The sequence below is a fragment of the Manis javanica genome, chromosome 4 (assembly GCF_040802235.1).
Source record: "Manis javanica isolate MJ-LG chromosome 4, MJ_LKY, whole genome shotgun sequence".
NCBI classification, from domain to species: domain Eukaryota; kingdom Metazoa; phylum Chordata; class Mammalia; order Pholidota; family Manidae; genus Manis; species Manis javanica.
Window position 1 is genome coordinate 154,647,372 of NC_133159.1, and position 23,875 is coordinate 154,671,246.

The 23,875-nt window shown below is 43.5% G+C and overlaps 1 protein-coding gene across 1 annotated transcript in view; it reads left to right on the forward strand.

Annotated features, from left to right (window-relative positions):
* The first annotated feature begins 5,698 nt into the window (after positions 1–5,698).
* Positions 5,699–23,875, forward strand: part of CA10 (carbonic anhydrase 10) — a 462,952-nt gene continuing 444,775 nt past the window's right edge. The window contains exon 1 of the mRNA XM_036999163.2: positions 5,699–5,837. Coding sequence (XP_036855058.1) covers positions 5,777–5,837 — 61 coding nt within the window. The 5' untranslated portion in view covers positions 5,699–5,776. The remainder of the gene's footprint in view (positions 5,838–23,875) is intronic.

A 23,875-nucleotide genomic window follows, 5' to 3' on the forward strand; every position in this document is an offset into this window, starting at 1 on the left:
AATTTATCATAGCAGCAACAGGAAATGAATGTATGGCTCAATGGCCTCCACTCGCATGCTTACAGCAGACTCCTAGTCCTCTTTAGGAGGTTCTTCCCGCAACTAACTGTCCTGCGTATCGCTGTCCATCACACTGCAGTCTGGGGATCGCTTCTGCTTCCCCTACCATCTCTGGCTTTAGAAAGGCTGCAACTACCTTTACCATTAAAACCCAAGCGTTGGTGCAGAAATTTTCCCATACTATGTTACAATGTTTATCAACAGTCACAAGCAGGCATGGCAGAAAGGAAAGACATTCAGAGATGAACTTTTAACTGCTACTAGATATACTTACTCTCAAATAATAGAATTATGTGCCCATCTTATTGGTGTTCCTCACGGTATGGTCCTTCCTTACTATAAGGCTTCCTCATGACTCACTCACAGCCCACATCTCAGTGGCAGAATCCAGCTTCCCCATGTATGCTCCTGAATGTATGACTCCCTTGCCTTTCATCCTCACTCAGTGAAAAGAAAGTATTCTTTGCTCAGTTCCACTCTGAGGCTCACCTTCCAAGTCTTCATTTCTGTCCCAAGATTGGCCTCTCTCCAGGAATGACTGCCTGCATAGTCTACTGCTTCATGCAAACTCTGCCCACTTAACACCAGGGGAGTTTATCCTAGGTTTCCAACAGAATAATTATAATATAATAGTCCAATACCTGTAAAACAGGTAAAAACATAATACAACATGGAAGCCACTTCTTTATACAACAGCTTCCAAGTTAAAGAATGACTCCTTTACCTTTTAATATTTCTCAAAGTCTGAATAATTTAGTAGTAACATTTCACATAGAACAATAGTGCCCTAAGGTTGAGATTCTCTAAGCCTAGTCCAGCCAGTTATTAACTAGGTGTGTTTGTGATTATAGTTTCTGCCTTTTATTTGCAAATGTGAGTCATCCATTTGGATGGATAATCTCGAGATAAAACTGACATAAAATGAACTGCACATGTTTACAGTCCGTAATTGGTAATTTTTGATATAAGCATATACCCATAAGCCATCAACACAATTAGGATAATGAATATAATCTGTTCCTTTAAAAAAATTTCCCTGTGTTCCTTTGTAACCCCTCTCCTTTCCTCTCCACTCCCTTGAGTCCCTTCTCAGGCAGCCGCTTTTCTTCTCCAGTTAAATGTGGCAAAATATGGACTGGAGACTATAACACATAATGAAATAGTGAGCCTGTTGTGCCTGAATGCAGACTGACCAAGAGAGAAGAGGAGTGGAGAAGAGATATGGGTCTGCTCTGTCTTCTAATACAAGTGCCCAGCCTCTGGGGAAGGTGCCTTAGTTGATGAGAAGCTCTCAAAAATTTTGCCAGTTAGATGAGTCACTCCTTTTTTCTATGGAGTTGAAAAAAAGAGGTGGAGAAAGAATGCAGAGGATTTCAGGACTGTCCTCTCCTGAAGAATAGAACTGTAATGTCCTGAGTTCTAGGGAACAACTGGAACTGGTCCCCACCCTTGGGGTCAGCCAAGACTTTCTGTTATATGAGTAACATGCTTGCACTGAATTTGTAGTGAAGAAATGTAGTGTGGGAAAGAAACAACAGATGAAGGCATAGTGCAGACAGATTCTTTGTAGTTCTCCAGATAAGGGTACAACCTCGTGAAAATCTGAAAAAAAATTGCTCAAAATATTTTCTATCTTCATAGAGTTTTTAAAAAATTTCTTTTGTTTGTTACGTGGGTTAAAAAAATAAACCAAGAAAGAGTGAAGACAGAAGGTTCCTACTTGATACATGCTTTTACTGAGTCATTTTCTGAATTAAGATGGAGATTTTCTTAGAAAATGTAATGGCTTAAGCCTAAAAATGACTCAAGAAAATATTGTTTTTCTTCTCCTGGAAAACACTAATACAAAAACTAAATGTTGAGGGAGTCTTGTGTTCAATGCTGCCTTCCAAGTGCCAAGAACAGAATTAGCACTTAACAGGCTCTCAGATTCTTTCATGAGAAATGCCTTTGATTACTCCTAATTCCCAGTGATCTTTTCTTTCTTCCAATTCTACGGTAGTCAAGTTCTAAACTGTATAATATACCATTACACTTCATCCTGCCTTTGATTCACTTCTGGCCGTGGCATGTGTTGACCTCTGCTTTATCTAAGTACAAAATGACCTGCCCAAGATGATACTTTCCATTTCACAGAGCATGAAGGGAGTTGGGAAGGCCTGGCTGTGATCCCTATGCTACCCATCAGTAGCTGGGCAAATAACTACTCTGGGTCTCCGTTTTATCACCTACAAAATGGAAGTAATAATATTTCTCTCATATGGATGTTATGATGATTATATAAGATAATCCACATAAGGGATTTGGCAATCCCTGGCACAAAGCAAACAATACCTGGTGACTAATATTTTTACTTAAACAAGCTATCATCTGAGTTGATTTTTTTTAATTGAAAGGACTTGGTGCAGACACTAATCTATGAGAGGTCTGAAGGTGAGTGTACAGGCTGAAAAGGGGAAAGTTAAGTATTATTTTACTGGCATTGATTCTTAAGGCAAACTATAGAAGGAAATATGGTCTGCAAGCTTTTTGAAAGCAAAGATTATGGACTTTCAATTACAAAACCCCAATATTGTGCCACAGTGCTTGACACGTGTAAGACAGTCAATATCTGTGTAATTCATTAATAAATAAATGGATCCTAGTATAAAAATCCAGGCACCCTTCTTCTGCTTCCAGAGAGATCTGCTGGCAGCAAATTCCACTCCCGAGTGCAGAAGGTAGGTCACCGTCCATGGTTCCAAACCCTGGTTAGGGTGGAATCTGTTCATCTTTGGCAAACTGCTTTCATTTTTCTCCCTTTAAAAACCCCTCTCTTTCGGTACATTTTCAGGGTATGGAGATGAACACGCCCCCGTATGTTCCCCAAATGGTCTAATTCTTAATATCTCAGATTATTTTTAATGATCTGAGGTCTCAATGTCTTCCTGTGGAGCCTGGAAGCTCTGTATAAGGATCCTGGGCTCATCTGGGCCCAAATTTTGCATGTGTTGACCACCTGGAGTCCTTGGCCATAGTCTCAGAGAACAGATCCCTTGGCCACACCTCCTTCTTGCAGAGTAGGCAAGTATGACGGCGGTTCTTTTTTCGAATCCCTGGGTGCAGCAGGACAGCGCAGTTGTGGTTCCCAAAGTCCGCCCAACCTAGGAAGCTCAGACTGCTGGACCCCGCTCCTGGCGCACCCCTCACCCTGCGCCGCTACTCTGGAGAAAGACCCGCGGGCCTCTTGGGCAGTTGCAGTCAGTTCGAGTCCTGGGGAGGCCACAGTGTTATTGCTCGGTTGGCTCCAACCCCGCACCCTCCTCAGCTGCACAACCGGGAAGACTCACTAAATTGACTCTGTGCGGATGAACGGTACTCTTTCCTTTTCCTCCCTCTGCACCTATCCACCCCTTATGCGGTTATCAGACCGAAACTCACACTGAAATGGCTCCTAAACATCAAAATATTAAAAAGTGCAACCCCCCACCCCCGTGCGGGTTGTGTGTTTGTGTTTGTTGTGTGTGCCCATCCGCGCTTGTGCAAATCCTCCAAGCGTCAGTTTGCAGTTCGGACAAGCGCGCCCAGAAATCCGAGATCTTTCCAGGGATTCCCCTCCCCTGCCCTCCTCTCCTTCAGCCCTTGCAAAGAGGTAGGTCCGGGGCGTGATCAAAACGCTGCTGCCGCGATCGAGACACTACAAATCTGCTACGATTCTTTTTTCTCTCGCTCCCAGCCCGGTTCTCAGGCGAACAGTCCCGAGCGCAGGGTTTCCTACCAGTTCTCCCGCAGCTCCATTCCCAGCTGCTGACCCGGCGCCTGGCCTTCCCAGGTCGCAGGGAGACCTCCCGCGGGCCGGCGGGCTCGGGCGGCGGCCGGTGGCGGGGGGTGCTCCCGCCGCCCCCTCCTCCCCTGGGGCCTCGGCCGCCGCGCTGGGCGTGCGCGCGCGCGGCTTGGGTAGGAAATTCTTCAGTGGAAGCTGGTAAGTGCCGCTGGCGCGGAGTATTCTGGAGCCCAGCAAAAGCCTCCAAAGCACTTGAGCTTCCCGAAAGAAAAACAGAATAAAAAAAAGAAAAGCCCCTAAACCCAGGGTTTCCTCCCGGAGCTGGGCAGAGACGCAGCTGGCGGCAGCTCTGCTCGCACCTGGACTTGGAAAGACCGTTCCGCCGTGAGGAAGGAGGGAGGTCAGGGACTTGGAGGCAAGAGTTGCACCTGGTCTAGGAACCTGCAGAGAGAACTCTGGGGTAAGTAGTGTTCTGGCAACCAAGCGGAAACGGGGAAGGAGGAGGGGGGCAGGAGAGGGACGTGGGGGAGAGGGCAGGAAATGAATTATGCAAAAAAAAAAAAAATCCCCAATATTCCGCTGCGGAGGGAGAGCGCAGCACAGCACTCGCTGGCTGAGTCCCGCCCGGGTCTCCCGCGCCGCACTGGCTGGCACGAAGTTCTTTTTAAGGAGAGGAGAAACTCCCCAAATCCCGGAGGGTGACTGAGGCAGCCGGGGCGGGGCGGAGTGAGGAGTCGGAGCCCGGGGCTGGGGCCCGGCGCCTGCCGCTGGGGCGGGAGCTCCGACGCCCAGCGCCTCCTGCTCATGGCCGCGTTCAGCCTCGCCTCCCCACCCCGGCCTCCAGCCTCCGCCCCCGAGCGCCGGGCGGCGGGGCCCACGCGGGGCCCCGGGCGGCGGCGAGGACGTTCACCTGGCCGAGCCGCCCCTCCTCCCGCTCCCGCCCGCTCCCCCCCCACCACACCTGCCCTCCTCCTCCCTGCGAGCCGGGCGGTGTCGGGATCCGTAGGCGAGGAAATAACGACCCCTGCAGTTGCATTGCGGAAAATCGCGGCGGCGGCGCTAGTTGCGGACGATGGGAGCGAGGCAACGGGGGGTTCTGGGGAGCCCAGGAACCTAGCAGAGGAACGGAAAGCGCGCGCGCGCGCGACGTGGCGAGCCCGCGGGCCTCCGACGCGCCCGGGTCCCCGGCTCCGCACCCCTGGCGCTCGGCGCCCGGGACGCGCCGCCCGAGCCGGGCTCGGACGCGGCGGGCTGTGCGCGGGCGTGGGAGCAGGGAGGGTCGGCGAGGCAGCGGCGGCCGGCGGTTTCGGGCAATAATCCCTGCCTGTCTTTCTCTGTCTCTCTGTCTGCTGTGCCTGCTCCTGCCCCCGCCCCCCCGGAAGCAGGACGAGAACGGCCCGGGAGCGGAGCTGCCAGCCTCTGACCATGCCCCGGTGAGCGGGGCGGACTTCGAGGGCAACTTGCCGCGGACTGACTGGGCTTAGCCTGCGAGCTGCGAGCCGCCGGGGCCCGGAACTGAGCGGCTCGGCCCGGCGGGGGGCTATCGTCTATGTCTTCTTGGGGCGTCCGGCCGACCGCGGTCTCGTTTCTGCAGGAGAAGCCCGGCGCTGGTGGCTTCAGGTGGCTGCCCCCGCCGCCGCCGCTAGTGCTGTTTCCGCCGCTCGTGCGAGGAGCAGGGACCGGCCAGCGGGGGGACCTCCGGGGCAGCGAGGCATCGGACATGTGTCAGCACATGTGGGGCGCATATCCGTCGAGCTCGAGGGGAGATTTGCCGGAAGCATTCGAACTGCGATATTGATCTTGGGGGAGACGGTCCCTGGCTGGCTGTCGGGTGGGAGTGCGAGTGAGCGCTCGCTCGGAAGTGTGTGGTGCGTGTGTGTATGTGCCGTGTCGGGCTGTCCCCTGCCCCCCTGTTTTCCCGTCGAGTGATGCACTTGGAATGAGAATCAGAGGATGGAAATAGTCTGGGAGGTGCTTTTTCTTCTTCAAGCCAATTTCATCGTCTGCATATCAGGTATGGGACGCGCGCGAGCCACGGGCTGTTTGGGGTATGTTGTGGTGTTTGGAATGCATAGGGTTTTATTGTGTGTAGACAGTCCAGGAGCGTCGCGGGATGGGGAGGGGAGGGGATGGGGGCAGAGACCCTTTCAGCTCTGCAGGCTTGTTGCCTTCAGGATGAAAGACTAGGCACGAGAAGGTGTGTGTGGTGGGTGTTTGCTGTCTGGAGTCCTAGAACATAGAAGGGGTTTAGAATGAGAAAGAAGAGGCAGATGAGTGTTGATTTTCAACTGCTTTCCTGGCTGAGAACTCTGGACCTGAAATCTGAGCCTTGGCAAACCCCAACCCCCACCCCCGGCTTTCAAAGTTCCCCAACTCGGTGGTTCCTGGCTGGCAAAATGGACGCAGAGCTCTGCCATCTAGGCACTTTGAGAGACTGCAGGAGACTGCAGGACTGGAGAATACCAGCAGGGACGAGAGGCATGTGGAGGTCCTCCTTGCCTTCCCCGGACACATCAGGACCCCTTGTGATGGTCTGAAACATACTAGCACACCAAATAAAAGCAACACCGATTTGAAACAACACTATATCATAAAAAGCACTTTAGATCGTGGCCTTTCTTAATTCCCAGTGGCAAGGATCTGCTAGCTAGGACTCACTGGCCTCAGGCTGCTGTGGCAGCATGTGGTTTCAGGAGCTAATGGGAAGCCAGGGTGATGAGGTGAATGAGGCAGGGCTTGTGCCAGCCTGTGCCTGTGTATCTGCGTGTTGGGAGGGATTCTGATTTCCAGGCAGTGTCGTTGTTGGTGTGGGGAGTTGGGGTGTGCAGAGAAGCAGAGAGAAGGAGCCCCAGGATCAGCAGTATTCCCCAGTTCAGTATCCACCTCAGGTCCCCTCACAACTGTCATTTAAGTGTCCAGGCAAAGGTCAGTTTGCAGTGTTCCCCTCTGCCTGTATTCCCTCTGCAGAACTGGGGACTCAGCCAACTTCCCATGAAGTCCCCAGGAGAGGCGAGCAGCAACCTTGCCGGTGAGCAGACACATTCCTGAGCAGCGTTGGGGTGGAGGGCCATGTTTCCTGCATCTTCCTTCAGCCCAGGCAGTCCACTCCCTCTAAGCCAGATCTGATTCTGGATATTGCTGGATATTGAAAATCCTTGTCTGCACTTACCCGGGACCCAGTACTATTGAGTTTCAACATTCTCCTCATAGGGCAGGAATGGGGAACCTTTTATTCAAAATCATTCTCTTTGGAGCTTGGCCACCCTATGAAGAAATTTGCCTATGTAATACGTTAGAGAAATGTTGTATATCTGGCAGACAACCAGAAGTGCCTGGGGCCACTCCAGATCCTCTAGGGGGAACTCTAAGAGGAAAAATTCCCAGGTAACCTGTAAAGGTTGATCAGTCATGTGTCCAGGATGGACTAGGTGGCCTCTCCCAAGGCCACATTTTACATCTTAACTCTTCTACATGTGTGTTTTAAATTCTCCTGTTCCATAATATTTCACTAGTTAGAAAACAGCCTTTCCTTGCATCTCTCCAGCATCATAAATAATTTGCAAATCAGACAAGCCACCTAAGTTCCTTTAAGATTTACAAAGGGTTAACATTCATGGAGATTAAGATTCCTCCCCCACCAATCTTTGGTCCCCTGGTGGGGGGAAACAGCTGAGAATGGGTCTGTTCTTAGCCTCCAAAAGAGGCATTAGTGGGAGACTGTCACAGCTATACTTGATTTGGTGTATCAATAACTAAATTATATAAATAGAAGCAGTAGGGGGGGTTATTTCCAACCCAGGAGGGGTGCGTGGAGTACGTGGCCTTTCACATGTATTTACTAAATAATCATCATCGCAATGTAATGAGAGGATCAAAGTGTGAGCAAAATTGTTAGCTATTAGCTAAACACAGAAAACTAGGTTAGCGTTCCAAATGCCTGGTTAGGATCTGCATTAATTTGCACTTTATAAAGACATTTAGGCAAGAGATGCACAATTATATACTCCACACTTACACATCCATTAACTTCATTTTAAAAGACCAGTCTTTCTCCAGGGCCAAGGTGGTCTCCTTCCTCCATAGCAGAGTTGCTCATTCAGCGATGTCCATGTATAGCACAATTCTGATTAGTAATATAATTATGACTCACAGTTACCAGTTTGGGGGACATTTTTTTCCATCTGGCAGCCTTTAGAGGTATGGGACTGCAGTGCACTAAGGTTGAGTGATTGTGGCTCAGGGAGAGTTTAGTGGGTCTTTCATTTCTGTTTCCATGATTTGCGGTTTTAATTTACTCATGACTGAGCTTTACCAAAAGGAACATAACCCAGAGATCATAAAACCTACTAAGTCTTAAATTAAAAAAGCAGAAAAAAACCAAAGTGCCCTTCTATCATCTTGGGATGCATTGCCCTGCCTAGTTAATAGGCCCTAATTTTTACTTAGTTACCATATGTCGGTGGTCAATGCATTTGGTAGGGTGGGCTTTTTTACTAGGGAAGTACCAGATGAGAAGAAGCCAGCTAAAGTCTGCCACATGAACATTTTGTGGAAGGAAAATTTTGGTAGTACAGCTGGCCTATAGAAGTTATAGTGACTGAATTTCACCTGATAGCACTGGCACTCAGGAACACTCTGGTGCTTGGTAACTTACTGTTTTGTTAACCAAAGGTTCTTATGCTTCCCCCTCCCCACTCCCCAAATAAAGTGTCAAGGAGTTTTCTCCTTGGGCTTATGTGGATATATTGCTTAAACTAGAGAGACCTGGGTTTGGTATGTTTGTCGGTTGGCTCTGCACAAATCGTATGGTTGTGGTAAAGCTGTTGGCAAGTGGGACCAGGGGTCTGCTTGGCCAGACTTCTCTGGCCAAGTAGCCTGTGTGCCTTGCATTTGGAGATTGGATCAATTTTGGTTCCGGAAGGACAACACAGCAAGGCTGAAGAGGGAGTTCCGTGATCTGGGGGGGTTTTCTGTTCCACATGAGACTTAGATCTCATTTTACTGTGAGATCGAAATGCGAGGCAGCCAAGATCTGTGCAGAGATGAGAGGGAGGGAGAGAACCAGGATGATTTTTCTCCCTGTGCTAGCAAGAGCACCATTCTTACAAAAGCAGCTCAGATCAGCGAGAATGAATGCTTAGCAGCACCAGGAGAGAATTTCCTGGTCCAAAGACAGCTGTGTCTGATTCAATTTACACATCGCATCCTACTTCCCTCTAGGTAACTTTATCAGCTCATTCATAATAAAAACAACAATAATGATTAGAATTATGTGGTGGTTTCACATGTATTACATAATATTGCACATATTTTAACTCATCTGTTCTTAGAATCTGTAGGGTTGGTTATTTTATAGGTGAGGCAACGAAAACCCACAGAGATTCAGCTTGGATGATTCACATCCAGGTCAGAGTCAAAATTCAGTTTATTTTTTATGTTCTGTCTCAGGAGTGCTTTTAAATGTTTTTATTCAGTATTTTTCTTTTTATGCCTCCAAATGAAAGAATAAATTGTGTTAAGTGGACATAAGTCTTAACAAGTTTGGAACTAGACATTTAGGGAAATTGCAGTCTACAACCAGGATTAAGATAGTATTTGAGTTTTATGTGACTGTGCCAGTCAAACAGATGAAGCTGTTACTCAAGTTTGCCACCAGCGATTTATGATCAGCAATCCCAATAAGCAAGGAATATTTCATGCATTCTTTTCCTAATGTGAAAATTAATAATTTAACTTTGGCTTCATCATGTGTAGAAAGGGGATAATAATACATATCTCATACATTGTTACATGGATTAAATGAGATAATATATTCAATGATTTTCACTTAGCACAGTGTCTGAGGCATAGTAAGCTTGCAAATACAATTATTTTTTCCTACAAACCTGGCATTGGCAGGTTTGTGGGGCCGTGATAGATTAGAGCCTTTACCTTCCTTTCCTTCAACTTGTTTAAAAGCAAAAAGAAAATCATCAGCAAGTACATTTTATGACACTGAGCACCATTCCTACTTTCCAGAGGACCTTGGCATAACAACTTTGAAATGTCTCTTAATTTTCTTTCTCACATAAATGAAACTGGTAGCGTTAGGCTTTGGTGCAGAGTCATGAGTGTGACCCACTTTAACCTTCGTGAGGCTTGAGAAGTTTAATAAATCACATGGGAACAAGGTAGTGTTTGATACTTCAGGCAGTAACAGAATTCTCCTTTATCTGCTGATGTATCATTAACTCGGTATAAACCCAACTTGAAAGGGCATCCAAAATGGCAAAACTGTATGTGCTGTCAATATGGCCTAAAATAGAACATTCCATTAAAAAAAAGCCCCATCCCAACAGAGAATACTTGTTTGATGATCTTCTTGGCAGTATGGTTTCTGTAAATCCAGTTTCCCGTGGGATGCCGTGTAGCCCGGGCACTGTGAAGCCGTCGTCCTGGTGAGGCGCTTTCTCTCTGTGAGACAAGAGTCTTCCCGAGTAGTGTACAATCCCGGGGAAAAGAGGAATGTCAATGTGGAGGAAACTGGGTGGCTTTCTTGGGTGGGAAGAGGAGGTTGGATTGCCATCCTAGGCAATGAGTGCCCTAACATCTCAGCTTTTCACCTTAATTAAGCATTATGTATTTGGGCCTGGAGTGTAGGTCAGGATGAGATCCAGGCATCATAGCAAGCTACTGTGGAAAGAACGTGGAAGTTAGAAGACTCGCCCTGAGATCCATCTCTTCCTGAATTACCTATCTGGCTGGGCAATTCCCTTACCTCTTAGAGCCTCAGTATCCTCATTTGTAAAATGAGAATTACATCTCCCTTGCCTAATTCAAAGAACTACTGAGGGAAACATCAGAGAGGGGTCCCGAATGTTCCTCATGTTACACAAATGTAAAGTATCTGTCTCTACTATGGGATGAAATGATCCAGACTTAAGGTATAGTTAGGAAATTGAAGTTGAGGTACATACACATAATTTAGAATGATATGAAATAATAGGGAGAATAATTAATTGATAAGATATAAAAGAAAAGTAATGTGCAAAAATGTATAATGATATAGATTGATAAGAATAATACCTAATTGAGAATGGACATAAATGTAATGTAAGAAAGAAGTCCGTCCATGAAGGAAAAGGAAGGTTAATTAGATAGATGTTGGAGGTTTGGGTAGAAAGAGGGTACATCATCATCAAAATGAGAGGAACAGGAGTGTGTGAGAGGTACAGTGACTGTCCCAGTTGGAAGAAAAGGTTCACTTTAGGAGATGCAGGGACGTTGGAGTGAGCCCACTTAGATAGCTGTTGAATTGAGAGAAGATGGAGTGAGTGTCCTAATATACTTAATTTCTTGGTGATTTTTTTTATGGGTCTTTGCATGGATTCAATGGACTGAACCTGGTTAAAACTTGTTTGAAATTCTTACATTTCTTTGGATTTCAACTTTGTGTTGCATATCTCTAACCACTGCTGTGTTTTGCAAAGTCTGTAGCCTATTTGAGAACGTAAACCATTGACACTTCAGCTTTCTCATCTGTAAAATGGAGATGATACTTGCTTCCCAAGATGGCTGATCCTACAGGTAATTGTAAGGAACAAAGCACTGTTTGCAGAATGCCTGGAACGGAATACAGTGACCACCTGGCCATATTGTACATATCATATGAGCGTGAGCATGGGCTTTGGAACTAAGGTCGGCCTACCTGCAACAGTCACTCTCTGTGTGGCCTTGGAGAAGTTCTGTAAATTCTCCGAGCCTCTGTAAGATCTGTACAATGAGGATTAGAGAGATTACACGAGATCCTGCCATAGTGAGTGACATGTCGCCGTCCCTCAGTGAACTGGAGCTAGTCCCGTAAGTTCACCATTGTCATCATCAGCAATGATAATACTCGCTGTTGACACTTTGGACCTCTTGTCAATCCCGTGAATTTTTTACTCATTTATTTTGTATTCAGCTAAGTAGTATTGCCAGCTCACTATATGCCAGGCAGGAATCACAGAAAATGAGCAATACCTGGCCCTTGGTATTTACAAGGTGGTACACGCTGTGTGACAGAGGTGTGTACAAAGTGCTGTATGAGTATGAAGGAGGCGCCATTGACTTGGCTCTCTGTGGAGTTACGTGGGGAAGGGTTTCCACTGAAGACATTTGAACTAGCCTGGAAAAATACATGAGATTTCGAAAGAACAGGAAAAAAAAAATAGACATGCCATCAGGCAAGAATAGTAGGTTCACAGACAAGAAGGGATGAAAAACAAAGTCCCCAAAGTGGATGTGATCTTTTTGATAAAAAGGTGGAGCCAAGTTGGAGATAAGGAATATGACATAATCAGGTTTATACACAATTTAATAAGATGGTTTTGTACTTTGACTGCAACAGACAGTAACTTAGCAACCCAACTATTCTTCTTCTTGTCAACCTTTATTCTTGCTTGCAAAATCCATTAAAAAATACTTGGCCTCATAGGTCGATGAGGCCATTGTGGGACATTCTAAGTGACAGACTTAAAAAAAAAAAATAGGCAATTGCCCTATCTGTTAAGGACCTGATTTACCCCAATCCTTGAGATTTGGTATTTTCATGGTAAGCAAATACAATTGTCTCCAATATTGCCCTTGAATAATAATAGCAGCAACAGTCGCAGCATCAACAATAACCATGTCTTTAACATTAGAAGGAGGCCAAGAGAAATGAATCATCCATACAAGCTTTTGCGTCCTGAAGATGAATTGTGTGCCAAGCCAAAGATGTACTCGTCGACATGAAACAGATGCTGGAGGCATTGCAAAGCCTTTTACAGCAGTTTTACCTTATTACGCTCTGCACAATTCTTATTTCCAATAGACTGCATGTTCACCTGGGAGGGTATACCTATGGCCCATTAAATTGTATATCCATTTTACCCTCTCGATGGCCCAGTTACTGTAGAGGGAGCATAGAGAACTGAAATGAATGGATTCCTGTGTCCACGTAACCATTGCTTGAGGGTGTGCTCTCCGTAAGGTACTGGGGACCCAACAGGAATGAGGGAGACACTGACTTTTCCCTGCAGGAATTCACAGTCTAGTAAGAGACTGATTTTCAAAAGATTAGCAGTTAGAGCAGGATGTGATAAGTCTTATGATGCAAAAGAATTCAGAGTGAGTAGAACAGAGATGTGACATCTGGCTCATTCTGGAGGCGGGAAGGGGTAGAGAAAGGAGGGTAAAGGAGTGTCAGAAGATGCTTGGGCTGTGTGTTGAAGGTTGGAAGATGTGGGCTGATTGACCAGGAGTGGTGTGATGGGGGATAGATGGTCACAGGGAAGAGCATCTGCAAAGACAGAAACACTAGATAAGGGATGAAAGCTGGGGACTGTCAGGACGTCAACAACTAGAGTGGGTGTGATGGATGAGGCAGAGCTAGAAGTGTATTTAGGAGATATGATTCCAGTAACGGGAACACCTTGTGTATAATAATAGTAAAAACCACCCTGGTGCCTCTCTATGCAGGAAAGCCATCCTTTTAAGACCCAAGAGTATGGGCCTCGTTTACATCTTTCTCTTCCTTGGGAGGAGACCAATCAGGGTAAAAGCTCTTGGCTCTGGCCCAGCTATGCTTCATTTGGCCCAGATCACTAGTTGTTTTCCAGTGTCGTCTCTAGTTCCAGGTGGCTTCCCAGAAGCTTTTGAAATAACCCAGATGTAGACTGTAAACTTATCTCCTGACTTAGTTTGTCTCCATGAATTGGTACCATAGGGAAAAGAGCCAGGACCCTCTTGAACGGCCCTGGATTTGGCAGTGTACCAATTCTCATCTTATTCTCTTTGATAATTGACTTCTAAAACTTTTTGCAATTTTTGTCTCATGTAACCTTAGAGCTTTAAAGGATTTCAGTGATGCAGGGGTTGGGGTGGGGAGCTGAGGGTGGTGAGAAATGGTGTGGGATTGGCTTTATAACAAAGCCATAATTGCTGTTTATTAGCAACTTTAGGCCGGTAATGGGGTAACCAGTGTTTGGGTTTGATTATATTTGCATTAAGGTGCCATCAGGATGGCGGCAGAGAGATTATCAGTGGTTGAGGGATGCCCTTCCCTTCTGAGCTGGGAGAGTGGGACCTTTGTCACCGTAAATGCAGAATTTAATCATTAACTTTGTCTAATACTTCATGCCCAGTGGCTGAAGGGACTGGCAGGAGGAAATGAAGCCTGTGACTTTCAGGTGAATTTTCCAGCGCCAAGTCCTGCTGGCTTCACAACACATTTGGCAGCAATGCGAGAGTCGGAATAAACACATTTACTGAAGGATATGAGTCAACATATTCCCCTTCCGCTGCCCCCTCTTCCTACCACACACAGCTCCCTTGTACTCTCACGGAAAACAATTTTGATGGCAGCGCTTATTAGGTGAGCACAGGCCATTCTTCCTCTGCGAGGCTGGATAAATCAATTACCTTACAGGAGTCTTGAAATGAACAAATAAAGTGACATTCCTATGGAGGGGATATGCTCCCCACCCCCAGTGTTTAATGTGTTGGCTCATTCATTCACCAAGTGCTAATGATGCCTCCTTTGAGGGAGGAGCTGGACCAAGCAGAATTAAATTGTAGTCAACAAAAACAGCAATGATCTTTGCATTACAGAATGTATATTTGGTGATACACAAATATTGTGGCTTCTTTTTTACCTCATTGCTGAACCCAGTGCCTGGCATTAGGTAGATGCTCAGTAATAATGATGGTTGATATGTACATGTATAACAAGGAATGATGTAGAGTGGTTTTCCTCCTTTTGCAGGAGAAGGCAGACAAGAGTTGAGGCTAGAGAGAGGGGTGATGAAGACATCTCTGTTAGCTGCCCTCTTGCTATTACCGTGTGGGGGTCTTTGAGTTTGCAGAGTCAGAGAGGACTGGAAGTTCCCCAGGGAGCAATGTATTTGATAGCTTTCTGGTTCCTTCTCAGACTCAACTCATATCTGCCTTTGACAAATGAGTTGGGGCACTACAGTTGTTTGAAATGTATCTGGGCTCCTTTATGTTCTATGATACTACCCTCTAAGACTTGACTAGGATGATTAAGGATCAGTGGATGCATTGTTAACATTCCTTTTCCATGTCATCTCTGTTCCTTTTGAAGGAGATTACTGAGGATATGGTGTTTTCTTACTGGGCTCCAGCTTGCGAGAATCCAGCACTTGAGAATGCCCCTTAGTTAGCACTGAACTTGAATGGTGCAGAGGAAGAGCCACCCACCCTTTAGACTTGATGCAGAGCAATACAGGCAGTGATTCTGGTTTCTGAAGTGTTTTCAGTCTTACGTCCAGAAATGTTACTTTCTCCTCTGGCCTTTTTTTTTTTTTTTTTTTTTTTTTACTGTAGCCCACTAGTTCTTCCCAAGGAGGAGAGTCAAGAAAACTAGAAATTGAAAGGACATAGTGGATTTGCTATCTTGGCTATCAACCTGGAATCTCTTAGTGGATCTTTACAGCTGTGAGATGGTCAGTTGGATGGTTTATTGTTATTTATTTGCTTTAATTAATATAACTACAGAAAAAAATTAAGGGGAGGTTGTAGAAGAAAGGCCCATACTGTTCACTTCTCAGTAGATATATGGAGATGATACTGATAGGAAGTGAGTCATTTATAATTGGAATAAATTTCTATTGATACGGCTGGGTGTGAATAGAAATATGTCACTGGCTGTCTAAGTCTTGTAATACACCATAATGATGCCAGCTGTAAGTAGCAAAGCCCCGTAGAATGAAACATAAAGTAGTGAGGTGATTACTTTTTTGGTTACTGTAACGAGTTCCATCCCTGTTTTTTCCACTGTGCTGAAGAAGTTCTTTGTGGTCTTTTAGCTTGTGTCTTTGAAGTGCTGAGGTGTAGTGGCTAAATAAGAGTCTTATGCAATTTTAAGTGCAAGAGTTGGTGCAGCCCTTTTTTTTTTTTCTGTTCTCCTGCTTTTGGAACTACTGAAATTATAGCTTGACTGAGTCACATAAAGTCTTGTAATGTGCCAAGTCTAAAGGTAGGACATGTTGAAGAAATTAGTGAATGAGAGTTTTGTTTACCCGGTTGCAGTTCAGGCTAATTGTGTGTTCGAATGAAATACTCATCCTTGATCAGTGCCCCTGGCAAGCTAGGGACTGTGTATTCAAGTGTTTTAGTGTCATAAACATGACTGATGCTGGCACTCGTTGAGCTCATTTTAATGCTAACTATGATACAACAACAGTATCAAAGAAAACTTAGAGAAATAAACCGATTCCTTATAGACTACATTTTTATTTACTGAAGTCTGCAGTTATAACTTGTTTCAATGTTAAGTCTTTGTACTTTTCTTAAAACTTTACATTATATCTTAAATGTCCCTCCCCTTTGCTTAGTAGTTGTGTTAGTTCAGGAAACCCTGTACTCTGTGACAGATAAACCACACAATCTCGGTGCCATTACACAAGAGAAGCTTACCACCTGCTCACGTCAATTGTCCATGAGTGTCAATGTGTGTGTGTATGTGTATGTATGTGTAGGGATGAAAGGAAAGGAATCCTGTCTTTTCTAGTGGCTTAGGAGTCTTAAGGCTGATGGAAGCTCTCCTATCTTCAGATTCAGCTTCCAGTGTCCTGGGCATCAACATCAACGGGTACAGAAAGAGAGTGTGGAGGAAGATCGTGAGAGAGGTGTTAATACAGGCCAAGCAAGAAAGCTGTGTACATCACTTCTGGCCAGTCAAATGGCCACAAATTATTGCCCAGAAATTTGGAATTACAGGCTCGTCTTGTGCCCATATGCAGAGGAAGATGGTTTGGTCAATAATTAGTTAGTATCTGCAACATTAATATTCATGATTTTCCTTGTAATCGTTCCGTGTAGTTTTTTCATCTAAAATAACATGATTTATATTTATCTTTTCCCCTATTTCTGAGCATCTACATTTATAGTTTTTGCTATTTTTTGACATGTGTTTTCATATTTTAGATCTTTATTTCTGTTGAATTATTTATTTAAAGTAACCCCAGGATTGGAATTCCTGGGTGACACAGTATGAAGTTCTTCATGGTTTTACCATATTATATGAAGGCAAAACCTGTTTGTAGGGCTCTAAAAATACACCTGAATTCCTTGAGAAAGTAAATAAATATGAAGAATAGTAATTAAACTTTCCGAGATCCTTTCAACAGTAGTCCACCTCAGAAACTATTAAACAAAAAGGCATGGTATTCTAGATATTATTTTGCTTATTGATAAGTCAGAGTAGAGACAGGAAACCATGGCTAGGAACAAGCAAATACCTTTCCTAAGGGTAGAATTTTGAGACTTCCTAAATATCGTTCCTAAAGTGTATTTCTATAAATCATAGGGAAGAGCAAATCAGGTGGATGGCAGGAAAGATTGGGATAGAAATTAAAACATGGTGAAGGTGAGTGTTAGCTTTTCCCCACACCTGTGGTAGGGGGAAATCATTTCACTAACCCTTCTGAAAAGGGATATTGGATCAGGTAATTTCTAGGTCCTTTTCCAGCTTGGAAATTTTATAGTGTTAAGAGACTTTTACAGAAAATTATCCAAGTTCGCTGTTAATACTAAACTTCTTCAGTTTCTGAAATGTGGAGGCAACAAGATTAAGTTACAGGAAGAACTTTTAAGATGGTGAGTGAGCAGAAAAGAGGCACATGACTTTCTAGATGGGCAAGTGGAAGGATGAGGCATGATGAGAGAACAGCCCAAACTATATTTATAGAATGAGGATGGCCTTGTAGGTCTCTAGTAAGCCCTGGAAAAGAGTATAGGGGTTATGATTTACTGCCCCATAAAAGCATATACTGAAAACCATGTGTTCTGTGCGTTGGTTTTTTTAGAATTTTATCCCAAGTCTGCTGTTACTTGTTTTGAAACCTTGGGAAGTTACTTAAAAATCTCTAATCCTTAGTATTTTTTTTTTATTACTGGAGATAATAACATCTATCTTTGGAGTTAAGAAAGAGTGAAATTTTAAAATGCAGCATTGTGCTTGGCACGTAACATGGACTGGATAAATGGTGGATTTTGTAGTGCTACAGCTGAAGCTAAAACGAGACATGTTGGGAAAAATGAGGAAGGAATTGGGCAGTGTCGTGTAAAACATGGGGATTAAATGAGCCAATTCATGTGAAAGTAGTTAGCACACTGCCTGTATATAACATACAATAATTGAGCTTGGTTGAATCTGATTCACTAAGGGAAGCTAGGATGTTTGGGGAATATTTTGAGGTAATAACAAAGAAGCCAATCAAGTCTTTTTCATAAAAGGATCTTCAGAGGCAATTTACTGAGTGTGGCCTACATTTTTCTTTAATAATTAAGATTTAATGCCACGTTTTTCATTTTACAACAAAGGTGTAGATTTATCAAGGCCTCTAATGCAGGCATATGGTCTCGGGTAGCTCAGTAAATATTTGGCCTTGACTATGGGGGCATAAACAAAACCCTGATTCAAGAATTTGCTCATGGTGTTTTTTTTTTTTACTTCATAACATTAGTAAATGCTGGCTTATTGGCCAGAGCAATCAAGAAGTGAGGTATTATGTTCCAATCCATCGATGATAAAAGATATATTTACATGTTCTTAAATTGTCACTTGCTTGTTTTTTACTAGACTTTGATTCCTCTATTTTCTTTTCATTATTCAGTCTCGCCTGCTTCCCTGAGCACTAATTTATACACATGTTCTTTGCGACAGATTTGCAACATGAAAAAATAGTTTTGATTTATGTTTTCTAGTCACTTGAGAGAATTTTTTTTTTTAATGATCATTAAATGCTAGGCTATTCCTGTGATTGCTACGTGGTTCCTCTTCAAACATTTCTGATCTGAGAATCTCAGTAAAAGGCATAAAAGAAAACACCAGCAAGAAATGGGACAGATGACAAATGCTTTATTCATGTTAAGTGAAGACAAGCAAACTGTGACCCAAGCGTATTGGTCTCTAGGGAGCAGGCTTTGGAGCTTGAGGGATTCCCACACCCCCCACCCCCCTCCCCAGACCACATTGGTAGAGGCTGGATTACAATTTAGAATGCAGAGATTAATGGCCTGTTGTGACTAATCCACTAAAGCCTTACTCCTGTATCTTTCAAATTGATTGAATTTAGAGAAGCCAAAGATAGACCCACACCAGCTCGCCTGAAACTAGATCCCAGTAAATTCTTGAGACCTAATAGCTCTAAGTACACATAACCAAGAATCATGGAATCATTATGGAAGATAATCACTTTTTACATTAGAGAATTCTTTTATTAGTTGCTCATTAGACTAGATACTACGGTGTTGTTTTAATCTTTTCTTTACCACATGATTACATTTTAAAATTGTAACACTAATATCAACCAAATGTAAATAATTTAGAGGAAAATAGAAAAGGAAACAGATCACCTCTTATCCCATAACCTGAATGCAACTACTGCTAATAGTTTGTTCCTCTCTAGGTTTTTATATATAAGCATTTTTCCTTATCTGAAATTATATTCCACTAGTCTGATCAAAAATCATGTGAGATAAATATATGGTTTGTGTGTGTTAAAGGAAAGCCCACTAAAATGTAGACAAAAGCAACATGAAAATAATTATATATGTAGATCAGTAGGTATGCCATTGATAGAAATTGTAATTTTATGCTAAATTAGCTCAAATTAGATGAAATTTAAACAATTTAAATTCCTAAATCTTTAATTACAAATCTGTTGCTCTTGAAAAATAAGATTAGGAAGATAAAAAGATGAGACATCTAATCATAGAATGGGAGATTTTCAAGTAGGAGGAACACTGGAAGAGACAACTTAGAAATAAAGTTTTAAAAAATATGTTGCAATTGACTATTAAAACACAGAAGTATGTTTAAATGCACTGAAAAGTCATTTAGGAGAGAGAGACAGACAGACAGACCTAAGTTTAAACCCACACTACAGAGCTGGATGGCTTTAGGTAAATTACCTTCTTCCTCATCTCAGTTTCCTAATCTGTAAAATGGGGGATAAAAATTACCACCTCAGTGATTTCTTATCAGTGTTAAATGACATAGGAAAGTAAAGCCCTTAGTATGTTATTATTGGGCAGATAATAATCAATGTGACCCATTAGCAACATCACTTTCGGAACATGTAAAATGCAGACAGCCACATCGTCTTTGTAAAGGTGGAGGATGCTTTTGAGTTGCCTGCTTTGTAGGGACCAATGTAGTGGCAGCTCAGACACCAATACCTCCGACAGACTCAATGAAAAGAGTGCATACTGTTAATCCTGACACTTAAAAGAGTTCTGTGATATCCATGAACACCTTTCCAGCTTTGCTCCAGCTTGCCAGTTCACTAGTCTGTGAACACACCTTGCACACACTTACCTGTGCCTTTGCTCCTGTTGTGTTTCTCTACCTGGTTTCCGCCCACCTGAGTCATACCAGTTCAGCCAGAGGGCTCCTTCCCTGTGAATGCTGCTGAAATCAGTCCAGTGAGCAGTGGTCTCTTGGTTATCTATACACCATCGGCTCTTTTCCTCTCCAGTGCTGTTCATCCCTTTTCTCCTCCATAGGAAGGAAAACTCATGTGGTCAAGGTCCATCTGGTCCTTGCACCTCTGTTCCCACTCCCAGCACACCCTGCTGCTTGGTTGGCTTCCATTCCGCAGTCTATCTGTGGAATACAAGATTATCTGCAGATATGCCAAGTAGATTATGTTGGTTTAAGTTTTATTTCCTTTTCCCCAGTCCACCTAGTTCCTCTTAAAGATACTGCAGTTTAGGACAGAGCTCAGCAAAAACATCCGGTGGGCCAAACCTGGCCTGCTGCCTAGTTTTAAAAACAAAGTTTCTTGGAACACAGTCATGCTCATTCATATATGTATTATTGTAGCTGCTTTTGTACCACAACAACTGAGTTCAGTAGTTGCAACAGAGACTGTATTGCTGAAAACACCTGAAATATTTACTCTCTACCCTTTTACAGAAAAAGTTGGCAACCCCTAATGCAAACAATTAATTTGAATGCTTCCAACAGGTAGATTAATCAACTAGGTGCCTGGATAATCCATTTTCTTTAGTGAAAGATTGGTTAAATTTTAAATGGAACATTTGAAAAAAAATTTGTTTTTAAGCCTTGAAGCTTTAGAACTGCAGAATTATCTTGACTTTCGTGGATATTTTAGCCTTTTTTTTTTACCACCCCAAAAGGGTTCCTTAAGCACCCACCACTGTGAGAACCAAAAAAAGAAATTTCAGTTTGCACTGGTTTGGATTTGTAAAGCCCACTTTGCTGTCAGAGGAGCTTGGCATAGCTCTGGCCCTACCCGGGCAAACGTTCTGGGGGACAGCCACCCTCCCCTGAGGGCGGGTTTGTGCTGGGGATGGCAGCTTGGCAGGGAAGGAGCAAGCTTTCTGAGAGCGCTGTGCTGTTGCCAGCTCTTTGAAAAAAATAACCCTCCTCTTTTGGGAATGTGAAGGTCAGACCACATTCAGAAATAAGAACATCCCCTGGAAAGACAAGCAATTTTAGGAATGACAACCTGAAAAATCAGACCTTTCCCCCTGGTGATTGAGACAGGTCAAACACATAACCCGAGCCGTGATCAGTTTCTGCACTGGCATAAAGCATTTTCTCCCAAATAGCAAGCTGAGCGAGCTTTGTGGGGCTCTGGGACACAGTTGTTCTCCTTGGACAGATGGGGAAATTGAAGTCTAGAAGCGGCGGCTTAGCCTGGCCGCTGAGGGGGTGGGTTCTGGCAGGGAAGCCTCACGACTCGCGCGCGGGAGCTGGATTGCCAGCCCTCTTAGACACGGCATTTGCACCGGGAAGCCTCTAAAGCAGATTTCAGAATGCTGCGTGACCGAGGCCCTTTTCGAACTCTAGAGCAGGGCTTGGCAAACAGCGGCCGCGGACCACATCCAGCCTGCTGCCTGCTTTTATAGCTGGGAGCTAAGAATGACCTCTGCATTTTTAAATGGCTGGGGGAAAAAAAATCAAAAAAAGATTTCATGACGTGAAAATTACATGAAACCAAATTCTGGTTTATAAATAAAATTGTAGTCAAACACAGCCACACGCATGCATCTATGTATTGTCTATTGTCTCTGGCTGCTTTTGCGCTGCAACAGAGGAGTTGGGTAGTCTTAATAGAGACAGCAAAGCCTAAAATATTTACTATCTGGCCCTTCACAGAAGAACGCTTTGGCAGCCCCTGCCCTAGAACACATGTAATACAATAATTAAACTGGGTAAGATACGTAAAATGTGATCAATTTAAACCTACCATTTGATGAGTTTGGAAAAAGAATACAGTCATGTAACCACCATCTATAGTCAAGACACAGAACATTTCCATCCTTCCCAAAATTTCCCTGTGCCCTCTTGTAATCAATCCCTCTCCCATCCTCGAACTCAGGCAGCCACGGATCAGATCCCGTCAATAGTAGTGGCTTTTAAATGTTTGTTTCCTGAGCATTTGGGATTACTAGACACCGTTAAAGGAAGATGGTGGTGAGAGTGTGTGGAAACGTGGAGTTGATTTTATTCTCTCATTTTATGATTTCTTAATTCACTCCAGACACCCATTTCAGACAGTCTACATGAAGATGGTTTTGAAGAATGGAAGTTAGGATGTCCAGATGATTCCAAAGGGGGAGCCCCAACGGTATGTGTATAAAGGCATCACAACTGGAATAAATTTATTTTTATTTTTATTTTTTTATTTTTATTTTTTGAGAGGGCATCTCTCATATTTATTGTTGTTAACAACAATAAAATTCTGTATAGGGGACTCAATGCACAATCATTAATCAACCCCAAGCCTAATTCTCAACAGTCTCCAATCTTCTGAAGCATAATGAACAAGTTCTTACATGGTGAACAAATTCTTACATAGTGAATAAGTTCTTACATGGTTACCAGTGCAAGGGCAGTCATCACAGAAACTTTCGGCTTTGATCACACATCATGAACTACAAACAATCAGGTCAATTATGATTATTCATTTGATTTTTATACTTAATTTATATGTGAATCCCACATTTCTCCCTTATTATTATTATTATTATTATTATTATTATTATTATTATTATTTTTAATAAAATGCTTAAGTGGTAGGTAGATGCGAGATAAAGGTAGAAAACATAGTTTAGTGCTGTAAGAGGGCAAATGTAGATGATCAGGTGTGTGCCTATAGACTAAGTATTAATCCAAGCTAGACAAGGGCAACAAAACATCCATGGATGCAGAAGATTTCTCTCAAAATGGGGGGGTGGGGGTGAGGTTCTAAGCCTCACCTCTGTTGATCCCCAATTTCTCACCTGACGGCCCCCCTGCGACTGTGCCTGTCTTAGGTTGTTCCTTCCTTGAGGAATCTTACCCGTCTCTGGCTAACCAGTCATCTTCCGGGACCATACAGGGAAATGTAAAGTTGGCAAGTGAGAGAGAAGCCATATTGTTTGAAAAGGTTAGCTTTTTATTTCTTTGCATATTTATGCCCTGTGGCTTCTATGCCCAGCATTCGTCTTGAGGTATCTTTACCACTTGGAGGAATTATGATACTCGGTAAATTCGATATGAGGCACGAATTCTATTTAAGGGTTGTAATTACGAAGGAAGAAGAAAAGCTATAGAAGTAGCAGGCGGAAGAAAACATAGGAAGTTTATTTATTTCTTTGACATATCTTCTTGTAGAGTAACTTCAGCATGTATAGTTTTTAAAGTACTAATTAAATTGTGCACACACATTAACATAATAGGAGTACAGTTACATAACCAAAGCAGACCTATAATTACCAGCCATCGCCAGTGAAACCAAGAAAACCAGTTAGGCACCTTAGGCATTTGTGAAAACTTATCTATGATATGGTGGGTATTGTCCAACTGAACTTGAACAGTCTAAGAGAAATCAGACAAATTAAAACAACCCATTCCTGGGGACTGTTCACATCCCATATGTTCTTTTAACAATAGGTAGTCTGTAGTTGTAAGTTTTTGGAGCGTTACAACTTGCACTTCTCCTAATTCTTAGTTGAGTTCTGACAGTATAGATCGAGTCAAATTTGTTGTTTTACTGTATGCACAGACCAGCT